The sequence below is a fragment of the Nannobrachium achirus genome (genome assembly GCF_963921795.1).
Source record: "Nannobrachium achirus genome assembly, chromosome: 15".
Taxonomy (NCBI): Eukaryota; Metazoa; Chordata; class Actinopteri; order Myctophiformes; family Myctophidae; genus Nannobrachium; species Nannobrachium achirus.
Genome location: NC_137822.1, coordinates 34552121 through 34567707, shown reverse-complemented (window position 1 = coordinate 34567707; position 15587 = coordinate 34552121). Strand labels below are relative to the sequence as shown.

Sequence of the window (15587 nt, the reverse complement as noted above, 5' to 3'; positions counted from 1 at the left end):
GTCCCATTCATTCCCATACCGATTAGTCTTTATACCCGGGTATCATCCAATCTTATTAGACTTGCACTCTTTTGGTTCAGGCTTGTAGTCCTCCATAATATATTTCCAATGCATATCAACTGGTCATGTAAACCCAGCAGGGATTCCTCTGGCCAGTAGGAGACTGAACAGGTGACCAAACAAAAACAAACCTAAAAATGTCAACCAAACCTACATTATGTAGCTACTAGAGACAGCAATTCTGAATAATAATAGCCTAATAATCTAACCTGAAAATGCACTAGAGCCATTCCAAAATTGTAACTACTAGAGACTAGAGACAACAACTCTGGAAATTGTAACTACTTCTAGTCCTCTTATAATTAATAGCCTAATGCTCATAATTCTCTTATAATTCATAAAAAGGCTAATTCATATCTATAATTCTCTTATAATTCCTATCACCTCCCCCCTCTTTTTGAGAAGCACTGGTTAAGCTCACTCTCTCCAAACCGAAGCATTCCGGTCTTCCAATTGAGCATGACCTACAGTACAAGCTCACAACGGTTGCGTTTGTGACGCGCTGCTCACCCTGCTCGGCGCAACACAGAAGATCATCAATAACTATTAGGAGCAGGGAGATAAAAATACATATAGACACCCCCCATGGGGCTACCGTTGGGGAGTGGTGGGAGGAGGAAGGGACAACCGAGGAACCCATGTCGCGGGTTCCATCCAGTAACCTCCTAGGAACTTCATGGATAGTGCTTATTAGTTAAATAAGAGGGTCTAATTTGCTAATCATATGCTATCCTCTCAGCACTGATATATCCGTCCTCAGTGTTTCACTACTAACTAAAATTCAAGTATATAAACAAAATCCTCAAAGCAGCTTACTGGTTAAGCCTGTAATTAATTTAACAACTTAAATACTAAACCCCACACTGACCCCCATATGTATAGAAACACACCTTTTTCCCAAGAATCATATATTTCCCTAGAATCATATATTATTTTATCAGGCACAGGATTCTTTTCCTTGTTTTATGATTCCATATTGCCTATTGCCTATTAGTAGTGTAATACATTTAATACATAGATCAATCCGCTGTGGCAATGTACTGTACTATCCAACAAGTTTCAACATTACTCCTATAGATATCCTGTGAGAAAAAACAGAACCATAAGGCTAAGTGGAGGGACATTATCGCAGAGCTCCACTCCATGTGCACTCTTCATTTAATCACTGAATGCTAAACAGCAGATATCATCTCAACCGTGTCAAGTAATGTCACCTGACGACCACACTGTTCCTGTCACTCAGCCATTTCCGTCTACCCTTGTGTGCTTACTATAAGTTTGAACAACTGAACTGACCTCCCCAAGCTGTCTCCCAACCAAGTCATGACAGTTGATCTGTAAGTGGCCACAACAGCTGAGATTTAGCCCAAAAATATATTTGCTCTTTGTGCTGCCTGCCTGTATGTTTGGCTATTACAGAGTTGGACAGTACCACACACTAGTAGGCTTCTTTAAAACAGCTTTACACTTTACTGGAGTACCTGGGTTATCTGTTATGTCAATCCACCTAAAAACACTATTATTTTATTCTATCTTAGACATAAGACCCCACCACCCACACAGAATCGCATTATTCCTTTTTTAATCTTTAATAGATTTAAGAGATTATATTTGTGTTCACTCAAGCAAGTCGGAAAAGAACAAAATGTGTTATTGGCCTACAGTAGGGATCTATTCAAATACGATTTTAAATCAGTTATAATTATCCTTAATTATATTGGCAACAGTCAGTCTGATACCACTGTTGTGTTCTTAAATTCCATGCCACTGCACTATTTTACATGATCTGGGTCCAATATTAATGACAATGTGACACTTATCCTATGTAAATGTAAAAATTAGGCTTCTATTGTTAGACAAATCTAACTCATTTTATTTGTGACCCCCTCTTTTTGAGCCCAAAGGACTATCATGGCTACAGTAGTTAAAGAACACTTCATCTTATGGGGGAAATAATTTCCAGTGAGACAATTCTCTTCACAGACTGTCTTATGCCTTGATTGGTTTAAAACCATCCCAATATATATAGTTATGGGTATACTGACTATAAAGTGTAAATTGGGTTCATATTTACAGGACGCTTCTTCCCATTAACACTTTTTCAAAATATCATGGTTTCAAAACTTCTACAAAACTCTACATGTTCTTTAAACAATCTTTACTGAGTTATAAATAAATGTCCTATCAATACCGGTATATGTATGACCCTGGCTTAGGATTATGTTCATCCTCTGTTACGCCAAGTAGACATTTAGATAGTATAGTTCATTTTTATCATATGGAAGCCATTTATCACCTAATCAATTCTTTCTTCCCAGAGCCATAGGTACTCACCCACTTACTATGATCCCACCATCGCTCCCCCGTCACGTTAGCGCCCCACTGAGAGAGGAATTACTACAACCACCACACAGGAAAAAACATAATGATTAGCCATCCAAAGTGTTCACGATGTATCCTTCATGTTCCTTAGGAATGTTCGGTCTCACCAAAGGTTCTGTGTGCCCCCCACAGAACCAAAGCCATGCACCTGGCTTTAGTAGTCCTTGGAATTCTTGCAGTCCCAAAATGTCATTTGAGTAACATTCTCAGTGTCATGTTGTCCCCAGTCCAACATTGTTCTCCAGATGCGGAACTAGTCCATCTTGATGACCAGACTGTCAATGTGATCGCATTTGCCCTCTCCCAGTATAGCTCAAGTGACAGGTGAACCCCTGATGGACACGCAGTAAGCAGAGTAAAGGATTTCCCAAAGTCTATGTTTGAAAAACCTGGCTTCTCCCAATATGATAAAACAACACAACCAGACATTATCCTTATACTAATGCTACAATCATCTGCTATCTAATTATAATGCCCTGCAATCTCAAAAGTATTTTACATTTACACAGAATCCTTCTTAAGGCAATTCTGTCAATACTATGTCATGAACCGACAGTGTATTCCTGAACAGCTGCTGTGAGAGAATTGTCACACTTACTTCTAGAGGCCCTGTACATTTTTCAGTAATTGTACTGTCCGGAAACAGTTCTCTAGATCTGACCACATGTCCTCCATTAATAACAAATAATATAATATTATAATATTATGTCTATTTTTCACATGGGAAAACCCCAGTACATTGGATAATTTCACTACCCATCTTACAATATTAAGTACATACATTCACCACTATTTAGTGCCCGTTTTTCAGCTCCCTTTCTTTAGATACATTTTACATGCCACATCTAAGAATTTAAAATGGTTACACTTAAAAGCTAGTCATCCAACCAATCGGTTGTTTATCCTTTCTCAAAGAAATTGCCATGTTGGCTGCTAAGACTTTAAAAATAAACTAGTAGCAGTGCTCCCCCGAGCACTGGTCTCCACACAAGTTGAAGTATGCGAAAATATACTGACAGGTTGGCAACCGTTTTTTTTTACTGTCTATATTAGGAAAAATTAGATTCTACTGAAACATTTAACTTCTTGTATGTGACATACTTGTGTAACCAGATTACACCATCACTTTGCTTGAGTTTCACTGAATTAGAGAAACATTTTATCAATAAAGTTTTCAGCCAACCATATATATTTTGCACTACTGTTTATTTCCTACCCTTACCCTTAGTCCTTGCTTGGCCTATGAAGAGAATAGCCTGACAACAAGCTGACTACAGCCTATTTTAAATCAATGTTCATTAGTTCATATGGTCACTTTTATTTTGACGACTGCTAAACTGCAAAGCTAAAGATATATTTTGGACAATCTCTTCTTCAGTCCACTGGCTGAAATAAGTTACATTCTCCTTTTAAATGAGCGTACAAAGGCCAAATAGGCCCAAATATCGAAACAGCCATTCCACCCAGACTGACACACATTTGGGATGGACCACAGAAATGTTATTCTCACAGCAGGGGTTGTCTTCCACAGGCCCCCACCATTCCTAAAGCACGGCACCTGTTCCCCATGTCCAGCTATTCTACACTGTCCTATCCAAGTCAGCAAATAGCATAATGTCAATCACAGCCCAAGCTGTCTATTAATGAACTACTAAACTATTTAGACTGACGTCCACTACCATGTCTATGATGTGGTTCTCACCCACAAATTACCTCACTTAATACCTGTCACAAAGCAATGCCAACCGATTTTACCGTAGTGTTAATAATTAAGAATAGACTGCTACCCAACCTTAATTTAACCCTGGTAAAATAATCTAAGTCAAGCTTTAGAGGTCAACCCAGAATGATCTGGTCAACACATACATGTAAATTCATCCATTTAACCTTCAAACATCACTGTTAATCAAACAATGTGATCTAGCCTAGTCACCAATTACTGCTGCTACAGTATATGTTCCCAATCAGCCTTAACAGTCAAACTGATGTCCCACTTAAATATTAAGACCAACTTAAGCCTTCATCAACCATTACAATCAATATATCCCCCATCCTGCCTTGGAACCAGCAGATCTTACACTATTACCAAGAGTAGTGGTCCGTTACGTTACCGTCTTATAATATCCTACTCTCATCAGGTCTGTCCCAACCAATGTGTCCCTGGGTTTTAGTGTTAAAACAAATAATGTCTTATTTAATTGTGCAGAGGATTCTTTTCCACACAAAAATAAATGATTAGCTACATTGGTGCAAAAGAACCCTTGTCCGGTGCGCCTCTCCATATGGCTGGGAGCGCATTTAAAAATAGAAGACACACAGGCTCACAGCGCGGCGTACTGCAACATGCTGTGAGCTTGTAGCTCTGACAAAGGCCGTCCGTGAAGTGAGCAGAAAGAACGCTTCCGGTCTGGAAGCCGGCAGAAGCCAGGCTCCAGCCTTTAAACTAAAGGTGCAGTTAATAATGTATAATTATATAATGTTTCAACGGCTCTAGGGGTACTCTTATTCTAAAGAGACCAGCGCCGGAAGCCTCATTTCTGTTAACACTATTTCTGCTCATTTCACATAGGTGCTCTAACCGCGCGTAACTGTTGTACGGCGAAAATAGAACGCAGCAAAGGCAGACAGCTGCCGTGTCTGACAGGGCATAGACTAATTATAATAGGGGTTCTGTTGTAGCTTTACCACTTTAGACAATAATAATGTGTAATTTGAAGTCTATAGGCTTAAATTATAGCCTAAACTCGCCGGAAAGCCGGTTTTTCCCAGCTGACCATGGTGGTCGGGGATTCTTTATTACCAGTCAAACGACAGTTTCTTCATTTCAGATATATTGATCGCTCGACCACGACTGACTATGTATACAAGGTAACAGACTCTCCCGTCCGCCTGGTATTCTTTTACAGCCTCAGTTATTTGATATAAGCCAAAAATGTATTTCCTTACTTTCACGCACTCACATTCACACCCCCAGCAGCTCGAGTCTTACGCCTTTTCACAAAATATTTAGGTTGTGGCAAAACCTATATAGCCTACACCCAATGTCCCAAGGACATACGACCTTCTTATTTTCCCAGGTCATTTTACCCCAGACAGAGGAAAGAAAGTGGAAAGGAAAGATAATACCGATTCCTATGTCGGTTCTGTTTTTTTTTTCCCCAACTACCCGCTTCTAGTTGACTATCATATACATACATAATATCATTGCCATGTAATATATTTAAAGTACCATTTAACTATATTATCCCCCCTTTGTGGGCAGTTATTTAACAACCAAGTCTGGCTTTCATAGTTAAATATATCCCGTCTGGTTACGACTATTTCATAATTAGGCCTTCATATTTTACGTCTGGTTACGTACGTCCTTAACGTTCTATATTTTCGTCTTCCACGAATCGCCCACGTGCGGCGTCTTTAGAGAATATTTCGTCATGCAATATCCTATACCGAGATGATTATTGCCGAAAGGCGATTCCCCAATCGATAATCAACCCTAACCCTGGTTTCCTACAGGTACTGTACTTTAACAGAAACAACCCACGATCACGTGGAGCTACGTATTAGCTTTCACCCCGAATTACACGGGTACTGTACGTTTAAACAGTATACTTCCGAGATACGGTAGATACCTTCTATACATGCAAGGCATCTCTCTATTAAATTTTGTTCATGCAAGTACGACAGCCGCATAAAAATGTCGTGGCCTGTCCCGGGTACATGCAATTATAATGACCACGTCTGGCCTCCCAAATCATATTGTATTCACGATACTCTCACCCCGTTAAGTTCGACCGGCGATCCCTGTCCGACAGCTGCTCTGAATCAATAGCCAGTGTGTCCTGTACGGAAAAAGAGAAAAGCTGACAGACAGATTATGCCGGTCTCGGCAGGACCTCCACTGTTGTAGAATTTTTCAAACATCATACTGTACTAATATAATAATTGAATTTCCATAAGGGTGGAGTGATAGTGAATACAATATTTATTTAACAGCATATCAAGAGCTTCTGAGACAACACACGTGCAAGTGTCGCTCCCTTTCCCTGGGCACCGTCACACTTATATAGAGCAGGATTACAGGAATAGCAGAAGGGGTAAATCAGAGTACATCCATGTAAGGCTTCAGTCAGGAACAATCTGAATGACAGGACACGACATTCTGGTGACAGGTGAGGGAGTGCCTCACTCCTCAGTTGACCCAAAGCTTAGAATATAAACCTTGACACGGCACTATGCCAATGACATGACCTTCTGGTTACTTTAGAAACAAAGTAATAGTTACATTTATCTAGATATCTATCACAGTACTTAAACCACCTAATAGCAACAGTAGCATCCCTATTCTGGGCATGTAATGTATAGTAGGCAAAATCTGGCAAACGTTACCTTTGTAGATAAAACAAAAGCTGAAATTACAATATTGCAACATGTTGTGAACCTGTGATGCATCGTGAGCTTGTAGATCAGCTGTTTTGGCTGTTTGATTATAGGATTTAAGAGATTAATAACTGTAGGCCTATACTTCGTTGTATGTTGAATAGTAGAGCTACAGACTCACTCCTTAGCTTCCGCCATGGACTGAAGACTCACCTCTTCAGACTCCACCTAAACCCATAGCACTTACTACCCTCGATGGCCATACATGAAAGCTAGATAGTATTTGTAGGTTTTACAAAAGTTTGTCTAGATTGATATTCCTATGCATTTGTTCTATTGTTGTTGATGTATTGACGTATTATCTTGCTTATTATCTTGCTTATTGTAATGATGTATTACCTGCTTATTGTAAATCGCTCTGGATTAAAAGGGTCTGCTAAATGCCTAAATTGTAAATTACCAGCTCACAATGTGTCACAGCGCATTGCGTACATCGGTTATTTCTTTATGGAAAATGTACACGTTTTGGAAATGTTTCGAATTTGATTTATTATCACTTTTATGCCCAAGATTGGAACACAAGGTTGAAAGTGGTTAATAGCCCTGTATTCACATTCACATCACCGTAATAAGTAAATACTTTAAGCTCCGACAGGGGAAACTATAAATTCAATGCTACACTCCGCACCCGCCATCACATAAATTAACGTTAGTAAATTAGCAATTTGTATGAAGTAATTCCTCACAATGTCGGGTCTGATCAAGTTTACTGAATAGACTTAATGAATACAGTAGCAGCACACTGTAACCCCTTAAGACCACTTTAACCATTATTTTATGCTTTAACGAGTCAAAGAAATAGCAGATCTACAAGCTCGCAGCGTGGCACCGAGTGCCAAGCTGTGAGCTTGTAGATATGCTATTTTTGAAAAATTTTAACTAAAATCTTTGTGCGTGGCCAAATACATATCATTTTGGGGATCCTTGACATGAAAACCACTCATGATAGAAACATGGGTTTTTCAAAAACCTTAGAAGGATTTAGAAGACATTTGTAGAATCGGGGTCAAATAATTACTAATGTGTCCTGGTCTTAATTTATACGGTAGTGGCTTGGAAACCGGAGCCAGCATGCAGTGTAATGGAAGTGAGTCACAGGTCTGGCTCTGTGTCACCGTGTGACGTTATGAGACCTCTCTCCAGTGGTGTAGAGTAACTGAACGTACATTTACTCAAGCACTGTACTTATAACCACAATTTTGAGGTATTTGTTGTACTTTGTTCCACTACATCTTGGATCCAAATATTACCACTGGAAAAATCTATTCATTTGAAAACATTAGTAACTAATTACTTCAAGATTTAGATTAGTATTACAAAATATTCATTAACCACTTCAGCCCTATATACATTTGATACCAATACTTTTGTACTTTTACTCAAGTAAATTTTGAATTCCGGACTTTTACTTGTAGTAGAGTACTTCTACATTGCAGTATTGATACTTTTCATTGAGTAAAACATGTGAGTAGGCCTATACTTTTTCCACCACTGGAAGTGAGTCATAGTGTGACCCCCCTCGCTCTCTCTGTCCCTCTCTCTCTCTCTCTCTCTCTCTCTGTCCCTCTCTCTCTCTCTCTCTGTCTCTCTGTCTCTCTGTCTCTCTCTCTCTCTCTCCCTCTCTCTGTCTCTCTCTCTCTCTCTCTCTCTCTCTCTCTCTCTCTCTCTCTCTCTCTCGTCTCTCTCTCTCTCTCTCTCTCTCTGTCTCTCTCTCTCTCTCTCTCTCTCTCTCTCTCTCTGTCTCTCTCTCTCTCTCTCTCTCTCTCTCTCTCTCTCTCTCCCTCTCTCTCTCTCTCTCTCTCTCTCTCTCTCTCTCTGTCTCTGTCTCTCTCTCTCTCTCTCTCTCTCTCTCTGTGCAGTCTGCAGGGGACCCGCTGCCAGCGGAGCTGTGCTCAGGGCTTCTACCACAGCAAGCTGGACAACACCTGTCAGCCCTGCCATCAGGCCTGCGCCTCCTGTGCAGGTGAGCAAAGGTCAAGAGGTCAGGCGGTTGACAGCTAACTGCAGCACACTGTGCAACTGTCAGTTCTCATTTAAACTCGCTAAGACCTGAGGCCCATTTCTTTCCACGGTTTTCTGGAGAAAAAGAAAAGAAAAGGTATGTTGTTTAGGCTGTATCAGTCGTTCTCAAAACATTTTCATGTCAAGGACCGTCCAGAATGGTTTGTATTTGGCCAGCCGACCCCCATCTCGAAGTTAGTTTGTTTCCGGGGATCCCCGGAGCAAAGATTAATACGCTTGTACTGTATATCTGCATTCTTTTTAGTATAAAGAACCAATGTGCTATACAGTATACACCAGTGGTTCTCAAACTTGGGGTGTCCCCAGATGATTATAGCTTAATGTAAAAAAAAATCTCACTCAACAGTAAACAAACCATCATAAGTGTACAGGGTATCTGTACATTTATAAAGTGACAATTTAAGGATTTTCAAGACCGTTTTAATACCAAACTGGCCAAACTGTCAAATATTAAGTAAGCAAGAGGCGAACAACTTTTTTGTTTTCACAATATTTATCTGTGGAACTGAGTCACATTAAATGTAATACCTACAATTCCAAGTGCTTGTCAGGGTGGGGGTCCCCAGTTCATACATTTCATACGTTTATTTTGGGGATCACGGCCTAAAAAGGTTTGAGAACCCCTGGTATACACTATACAGTATGTAGCTTTCCCAGGCTTTATGGGTGTTAAAGAAATCAGGAACAGGGGCTAGTGAAGCCAAAAAAAGTTTGGGAACCAGTGCTGTAGCCTGTGCGTGTACTTGCCATCAGGGGAGGGCGTGGAGTCGTGTAAGCAGTGTGCAGAGGGCTACCTGATGGAAGAGTGGAAGTGCGTGCCGTCCTGCAGTGCCGGTTTCTATGCCACGGAGCCAAGCACAGAGATAGTGGAGGAGGGACAACAGGTCTGCAGGAGGTGAGGGAGCCCACTGGTGCACACAGGTCTGTTTATCTGGCCATGGTCATGCCATACTGGGGTCGCTGACTTTGGTGCGTGTGTGTGTGTGTGTGTGTGTGTGTGTGTGTGTGTGTGTGTGTGTGTGTGTGTGTGTGTGTGTGTGTGTGTGTGTGTGTGTGTGTGTGTGTCCACAAGTCTGATAGAATTTGAGGGACATTGTGCAGGAAAACTTTCGTCCTCACAAGAGAAAATGTTTTTCTATGGTAAATCTTTTTTTTAGAGCTATAGGCTTGCACAGATTGGGTTAGGCATGGCTTTATTGGCTAGGGATGGAGTTATATCTGATTTATACTTACTTTCATGCCGGCGTCGCGCACCGAAAATAGCCGATCTACACCTCAAAGCCGGTACTTAGGCCACAGCTACACGGAGCTGGATATTTGTGAATCTAGACATTTTTTGGTGCTGTTGGGGCATGTAGCCACACGAAGCTGGATATTTTGGCAGTGAATCTGGATATTTTTCAATCCGGATAAATAAGTGGAGACATTGAAAAATATCTGGATATCTGGATCCGTGTAGACATGGAACCCGGATATCTCTGAAGACTTTACTGTGTGTGTGCTTGTCCCCCTAGTGGAGGTCTGGGGAATCAGATTATTTTAGACCTAGATATCTTTGTCGTGTGGACATAGATATTTTTCTATGTGGATATCTGAAAAACCAGGATATATGAAAAATCCAGCTCCGTGTAGCCATGGCCTTAACTTGTCAATGAGAAGGAACACTGGTAATCAATCTTTCAATTTGGAATGATCAATCTGAACAACATATAAATGCACCACAAAACACTGCAAAAACAATACATGCATAAAAAACAAGCAAACAAGCATCACTTCAGAGAGAAATGAAACACAGAGAGAACAGAGATAAAAACACCCTTTATTTATAGATTTTGATTGACAGGGAAGGTCCCGGATCCAATCAAATAGGTGCCGGATCCAATCAAAGAGGTGAGGGAGCTTGGGAGCCCAAATAGGCGGCGGCGTGCAGCCGATTAGAACTCAGCATTTAGGTTCAGGGTTACGAACGTGTACATCCTCACAAGTATAGTAATACAAACGTGTGTGTGTGTGTGTGTGTGTGTGTGTGTGTGCGTGTGCGTGTGTGTGCTTGTGTGTGTGCGTGTGCGCGCTCTCCTCCCCAGATGTGATGCCAGCTGTGCCACCTGCGTGGGAGCGGGCAGGGGGAACTGCAGCAGCTGCTCTGGTGGGCACAGCCTCCAGGAGGGGGTGTGTGTGGTGACCACTGTGTGTGGATACGGTGAGATAACAAACACTACACTACACCACACAACAACTCATCCACTTATTATACGCTCCGGCTCCGCGGTGCTGCAGTGCATCGATTTTTTTGTCGCCGTCGGGCAGAAACCTCGTATCTCCGAGTTTCAAATTTGTATGTTTTTTTTTTTGGCAAAGTAAAGCCCTGCTTCATCGTAGAAGACTGTCGCACAAAACTAGTGAAAACAGCAGATCTACAAGCACACAACGCGAGGCGTTGTGTGCTTGTAGATCGTCTGTTTTCACTAATAAAAAAGGAAGGGTTTTGGACAGACAGTACAAGGTTTCCACCCGACAGCGACGATATTCATTTTCTTTTTTATGTTCTTTCATAAATTTTGATGCCCTGTTTCATACTTCTCTACAAAAGTAGCTTAATAGTATAGCGTCTCTGTTAGGCTGAAACCCCTTATCTCCTTTTTTTCTTTTTTCATTTTACTTACATTTTTATCCCACAATTTTGTAACCCATTTTTCACCCGGTGTCAATTATCTAATGTAATCCTGGGCGCTACACTCCCTCTGCCAACCTGGGGAGAGCAACGGACTGACCTCATGCTTCCTTCTATGCATGAGGAGTCCAAGTAGCTTCTTTTCACCTGACAGGGGGGAGTTTCCCCAGTTGGACGTAGAGTGCAACTTTTGCTCTTTTAAAAAAATCTTTAAAAATCATTTTTGAACCGATTCTGTAAATGTCTTCTAAATCCTACTTCTAAATCAGTGGTTCTCAAACCTTTTAATGTCAAGGACCCCCAAAGTTACATGTATTTGGCCCGCGGACCCCCATCTCAAAATTTGTTGTTCCAGGGACCTCCCAGAAGCAGAGATTTGAGTTACAAAAGTGTGTTATTAAAAAAAAAATATATATATATATATATATATATATATGTTACAGTATGTTCAAGAAACCAGTAAAAGTTGTCAAGGAGCACTCGTTTTGACGTTCACCACACACTAATCACCACCAGATGGCGACGTCAGCCACTGCTCTGCCATTCACCAGAGTGTATATAAGAGAGTTACGTCACGCTTTGAACTCGCCGCAGACCGGAAGTGTTTACTCTTTATTTACTAGCCTAGCCTAGCCTAGCCTAGCCTAGCCTAGCCTAGCCATTAGCTCCATTGTAGTCACTTGGACAGGGCGTTTAACGTGCGCTTGCCCAGGCCTTACGGCCTGGGCATAAATATAACGATTGCATTCACCACGGCTTCGTAACTCGCGCGGCGCTCCGCCGGCCGCGCGGCCCTGGCCCGCTCTTCGCGGCCACTCGCGCCTGCGGCGCTCGGGGGCGAAGAGCAGGACCAAGGTCCGCTGGCCTTCGCGCCGCTTGGGGCTTCGTGGACCCAGGGGGGCCTCGTAACTCGTTTGGGCTTCGTGGATACAGGGGGGCTTCGGTAGCCGCTCGCAGTGTCGTGGACAATAGAGCGGCGCACCGCCTGGAGTACGTTGTTGTGGCGACCGCTTGCTCCGCCCCGTGCCGCACCACGAGTGCTCCGCGTCTCGAATGTGCTGTTTCTCTAATATACTATGACATATATATATTAGGGCTGGGATGCGATTACATTTTTTAATCTAATTAATTACAGGCTCTGTGATTAATTAATCGCAATTAATCACATTTTAATCGCACATAGATATTTGACCTGAGAAGCATTTTTTTCAAGTAAAACACATTTTGTTGTACGAGTGAATCAACCAGTGAGTTTTTTAAATCTAAATTTCGCATCTACTGGGCCAAGCAAAGCGCTCTGATCGGCTACTTCTCCCCTCCGTTTGTTGTCTCTTCTTGTTTGGTGCATCGCTATGATCAGTATGCCCAAAACTGAAGGTTCTGTGGTGCAAAAACTAAGTGCGATAAAAATGCGTTAATTTTTTAATCGCGTTAATTTTCTGTAATTAATTAATCGCAGTTAATCAGTTAAAGTCCCAGCCCTAATATATATATATGTTACAGTATGTTCAAGAAACCAGTAAAAGTTGTCAAGGAGCACTCGTTTTGACGTTCACCACACACTAATCACCACCAGATGGCGACGTCAGCCACTGCTCTGCCATTCACCAGAGTGTATATAAGAGAGTTACGTCACGCTTTGAACTCGCCGCAGACCGGAAGTGTTTACTCTTTATTTACTAGCCTAGCCTAGCCTAGCCTAGCCTAGCCTAGCCTAGCCATTAGCTCCATTGTAGTCACTTGGACAGGGCGTTTAACGTGCGCTTGCCCAGGCCTTACGGCCTGGGCATAAATATAACGATTGCATTCACCACGGCTTCGTAACTCGCGCGGCGCTCCGCCGGCCGCGCGGCCCTGGCCCGCTCTTCGCGGCCACTCGCGCCTGCGGCGCTCGGGGGCGAAGAGCAGGACCAAGGTCCGCTGGCCTTCGCGCCGCTTGGGGCTTCGTGGACCCAGGGGGGCCTCGTAACTCGTTTGGGCTTCGTGGATACAGGGGGGCTTCGGTAGCCGCTCGCAGTGTCGTGGACAATAGAGCGGCGCACCGCCTGGAGTACGTTGTTGTGGCGACCGCTTGCTCCGCCCCGTGCCGCACCACGAGTGCTCCGCGTCTCGAATGTGCTGTTTCTCTAATATACTATGACATATATATATATATATATATATATATATATATATATATATATATATATATATTTATATATATATATATATATATATACTGTATATATATATATATATATATATATATATATTCAAAGATTTAAAAAGAATGTTCACGATAAAAAATAAATAATAATAACAGATCTACAAGCTTGCAGCACGGCACTCGTTGCCAGGTTAAAAGTAACAGTTTTGGACATACAAGGTTTCTACCCGACAGAGACAATGACAGCGTGACATTCTGCTGTTCCTGTTTAGAATATGGAATGAAATCTATATCGGAGAAACAAAGAAACAAACCAAGATTGATGATGTTTATGATGGGGAGTAGCGAGACCACATTATTGATATTTATCTCCGCCAGACCGAAGGCAACGGGGGAGAGAGTGTGTGTGTGTGTGTGTGTGTGTGTGTGTGTGTGTGTGTGTGTGTGTGTGTGTGTGTGTGTGTATGTGTGTGTGTGTGTGTGTGCGACTGTGCGTGCGTGTGCCAGTTGTCCTTGGCTATAATCTCTCAGACTGTGGTCCATTGAGTACCATAGTTCTTGTGCACGCTCCTTAAATAGTTAATCCCCAAATGCAGCGATTCTCAACTTGTGGGCTGGGACCCACTGGTGGCCCATGAGGATATTGCAAGTGGCCCCCAAATAACTGGCAAAACACTACGGTTTTATTGATAATACAACATTGATAGAAAAAAGTGATAATCATGTGATTTTTATTTATTTATATTTAAATATTATTTATTATTTAAAACTTGAAAAATATGTTTTCGTTATGATGAATAGGAACTTGAAGTCTATTGGTCCATACCGGAACACAAAAGATTGATTGATCATTGAAATAAACTCTCTGAAAAATGCACACGCCGTGACCACTTTTGAAGATTTCCGAGGCACTAATGAGGTGCTGTGAGCTGTATATCTGCTGTTTATGAGAACCACTGTTCCTAAAACTTTTGTTTCTACTGTATAGCTAAAGTCTAAAATGACACAGATGCTTTTCAATAACGTTTCCGTCTCTACAACAAAGTGATGGATTGCAGCTCAAACCATGCTGCTGTGTTGTCCCCATCAGGAGAGTACCAGGACAGCGCTGGGAGGTGCCATCCGTGTGACAAGACGTGTGCAAAGTGCACTGGGCCGCGGGCAGCCGACTGCACCGGCTGTGCTTCCTCGCGGTGAGTTGGGCCTGGGTTTTAGTGACGCCTGGGCTTGTATATCTGCTGTTTTCGAATAGCCCAAGTATAAGGTAATGGTTAAAGCGTAAAGCAGGGGTCTTCAACAGGGGGTCCGGGACCCCTGGGGGGTCCTCAGAGTTACTACAGGGGGTCCTCCAAATCTTTGTGTGATAGAACCTTTTTTTCTTTTTCTTTTTATATTAACCACTTGAACCCTAGTGTCCATATTCGGAGAACATTAGCCAAAAATAGCAGATCTACAAGCTCACAACGCCTCGCGCTACGAGGCGTTGTGAGCTTGTAGATCGGCTTTTTTTGGCAAAGACGTTTGGTGTATAGAGGAGAAAAAGACTAAGTACACAGTGAAAGGTCAAGTTTTGTAAGTATTGACAGTTCAAGTGTTTAAATATCTAAAAGAAAACACAAATTGACATGAATCCAAAATACACTGATGATTGTGCTGTTAAACGATGAAGCGATATGGCATCTATTGGTTGTGGGGGTCCCTGCTTCATCTCTCTCTCGACTAAGGGGTCCTTGGCCTGAAAACATTGAAGACCCCTGGCGTAAAGTATTTCCATTTTTATGATGCTTTGATTTTCAGGCCCTCTACAGGGCCTGCAGAACCCTCTTGCTGCATGTCCTTCCTCCTCCCCCCAAAATAAATATTTGGGTT

The 15587-nt window shown here is 42.1% G+C and overlaps 1 protein-coding gene across 1 annotated transcript in view; it reads left to right on the top strand.

The window, feature by feature from the left end:
- Positions 1-15587, top strand: part of pcsk5a (proprotein convertase subtilisin/kexin type 5a) — a gene marked incomplete at its 3' end in the record, with an annotated part of 97072 nt that overhangs the window by 38777 nt on the left and 42708 nt on the right. The window contains exons 14-17 of the mRNA XM_080743582.1: positions 8739-8842; positions 9655-9796; positions 10986-11101; positions 14809-14911. Of these exons, the coding sequence (XP_080599708.1) occupies positions 8739-8842; positions 9655-9796; positions 10986-11101; positions 14809-14911 (465 nt within the window). The remainder of the gene's footprint in view (positions 1-8738; positions 8843-9654; positions 9797-10985; positions 11102-14808; positions 14912-15587) is intronic.